This window comes from Orycteropus afer, unplaced genomic scaffold, assembly GCF_000298275.1.
Source record: "Orycteropus afer afer isolate SDZICR_OR568_19922 unplaced genomic scaffold, OryAfe1.0 scaffold00129, whole genome shotgun sequence".
Classification (NCBI taxonomy): Eukaryota; Metazoa; Chordata; class Mammalia; order Tubulidentata; family Orycteropodidae; genus Orycteropus; species Orycteropus afer.
Genome location: NW_006921716.1, coordinates 8,502,107 through 8,504,439, shown reverse-complemented (window position 1 = coordinate 8,504,439; position 2,333 = coordinate 8,502,107). Strand labels below are relative to the sequence as shown.

General features: G+C 37.6%; 1 protein-coding gene across 1 annotated transcript; it reads left to right on the top strand.

The window, feature by feature from the left end:
- On the top strand, positions 1-1,317 carry SLC10A5 (solute carrier family 10 member 5). The gene has a single exon (XM_007944663.2). It carries the CDS (start codon positions 1-3, stop codon positions 1,315-1,317), a length of 1,317 nt encoding a protein of 438 aa, XP_007942854.1.
- The last annotated feature ends 1,016 nt before the right edge of the window (positions 1,318-2,333 follow it).

Genomic DNA, 2,333 nt, shown 5'->3' with positions numbered 1-2,333 from the left:
ATGATCAGAAAACTTTTTATTGTCTTGCTTTTGTTATTTGTGACTCTGGAAGAAGCGGAGAAATCATTGATCAGTTTTTTGAACATAGGAAAGACTGAAACACTATTTTTCACAAAGACTGAAGAAACCATCATTGTAAGGTCAAGTTACAAAGAAAAATGGCCAAACTCCAGCTACCTCTTTGTGCTATCAGAAGATCCTAAAGTGCTGCAAGTGGTGGATGTGACCAAAATCTCATTGGATGTTACAAACTTTACCATAAACTTAGTGACAGTTGAAGAAGGAGAGACAAATTTGACCATTCAACTATGGGATTCTGAAGGTAAGCAAGAAAGACTCATTGAAGAAATTAAGAATGTCAAAGTCAAGGTACTCAAACAAAGAAAAAACAACCCTTTCCAGGCAGCAATGCATTTTGATAGGAATATCCTCATGCTTATTCTGCCAATGATACTGCTAAATAAATGTGCATTTGGTTGCAAGATTGAACTGCAGGTGCTTCAAACAGTATGGAAGAGACCTTTGCCAGTAATTCTTGGGGCAGTTACACAGTTTTTTCTGATGCCATTTTGTGGATTTCTTTTGACCCAGATTTTAGCATTGCCTGAGGCTCAGGCTTTTGGATTTGTAATGACCTGTACATGCCCAGGAGGGGGTGGGGGCTATCTCTTCTCTCTGCTTCTAGACGGAGATATCACTTTGGCCATTTTAATGACTTGCATATCAACATTTTTGGCCCTGATAATGATGCCTGTCAATTCTTACATATACAGTACGATGTTAGGGTTATCAGGTACATTTCATATTCCTTTTTCTAAAGTTATGTCAACACTCCTTTTCATACTTACACCGATATCAGTTGGGATAATCATCAAGCGTAGAATACCTGAAAAAGCAAACTTCCTAGAGAGAATAATCAGACCTGTGAGTTTTATTTTAATGTCTCTTGGGATTTATTTAACATTCAGAATGGGATTAATGTTTTTAAAAACAATTAACCTAGAGGTACTTCTGTTGAGTCTCTTAGTTCCTGCTTTGGGTTTGTTGTTTGGGTACTCCTTTGCTAAGATTTGTATGCTACCACTTCCTGTGTGTAAAACTGTTGCTCTTGAAAGTGGGATACTAAATAGTTTCTTAGCTCTTGCCATTATTCAGCTCTCTTTTTCACAGCCCCAGGCAGATATAGCTTCTGTGGCTCCTTTTACAGTAGCCATGTGTTCTGGGTGTGAAATGTTACTGATCCTTCTAGTCTACAAGGCTAAGAAAACATGGCTCCTTACCATAGAAGATAAAAGAAAAAAAAATCCCCTAGTTTAACAATGAAAGAATTACTGAATTCCTACTCTGGGCAAGATTAAAAGAGTAAATAAAATGAGGCCTTCTCTCAAGCCTCTTAAAATCTGATTGAAAATTTGACATTAGGTAGAAAATTATATATTTGTTATAAAGCTAAGGTCCCCATGAATGGTACGGACAGTTAAATGTACAGAAGTTCAGAGGAAGGAGGCACCTTTGGGAATGTTTTATAGAATAGGATTTGAATATGATACTTTATTATCATCTCTTAAACAGGAAAGAACAACAACAAAAACCTCTTCCTTGTCATGATTACAATATACCTTAAGTATTCAAGGAAAGGGTGTCCACATAATAATAGACATTCAGTAAATGCTCACTCAGTGAATACATAGGTGAATTACTGTTTGCATTTCTCATTTTCTCATCAGAACTAATGTGTCTTAAACTAAATATGGCAGCTCTACTGTCATAACTCTGCTTCCTCCTATCCTCCACATCTCCCACTAGAGAAATTACAATTTATGCTGAAACCTGGCATCATCTCTTCGCTCTCTTCTTTCTTCCTTTTTCTTTCTTTGTATTCAACCTATTCCCTACAGAAAATGTCTTATAATATCTCTTTATCAGTCTCCGCTCCATTCCCAGCCCACTACTTTTGTTCTGCCCTATAATGCTTCTTCCCTAAGCCTGTCTAACTAACTTTTTTATTTTTTTAAATTTTATTTTGATTTGGGTGAAGATTTACAGAGTAAATTCACTTTTCATACAGCAGTTCACATATACTTTGTCTCATGTCATTGACCAAAATTTACAATGCAACAGCTCCCCTCCCACTTCCTCCCCATAGTTACCTCCTCCCAGTGTCCATACTCTTCTGCACCCTGAGCTATCTCCCTGTGCATAAGCAGCCCTTCCTTCTCCCATGATTGTTCTCTCCAGGGCGTGTGTCTACTTGAGGTAAATGTTTAACTCACATGCCTGTACTTTGTTTGGCTGGAAACCACAGGTGTGGGTTCAATTCCAGACCTGAACGG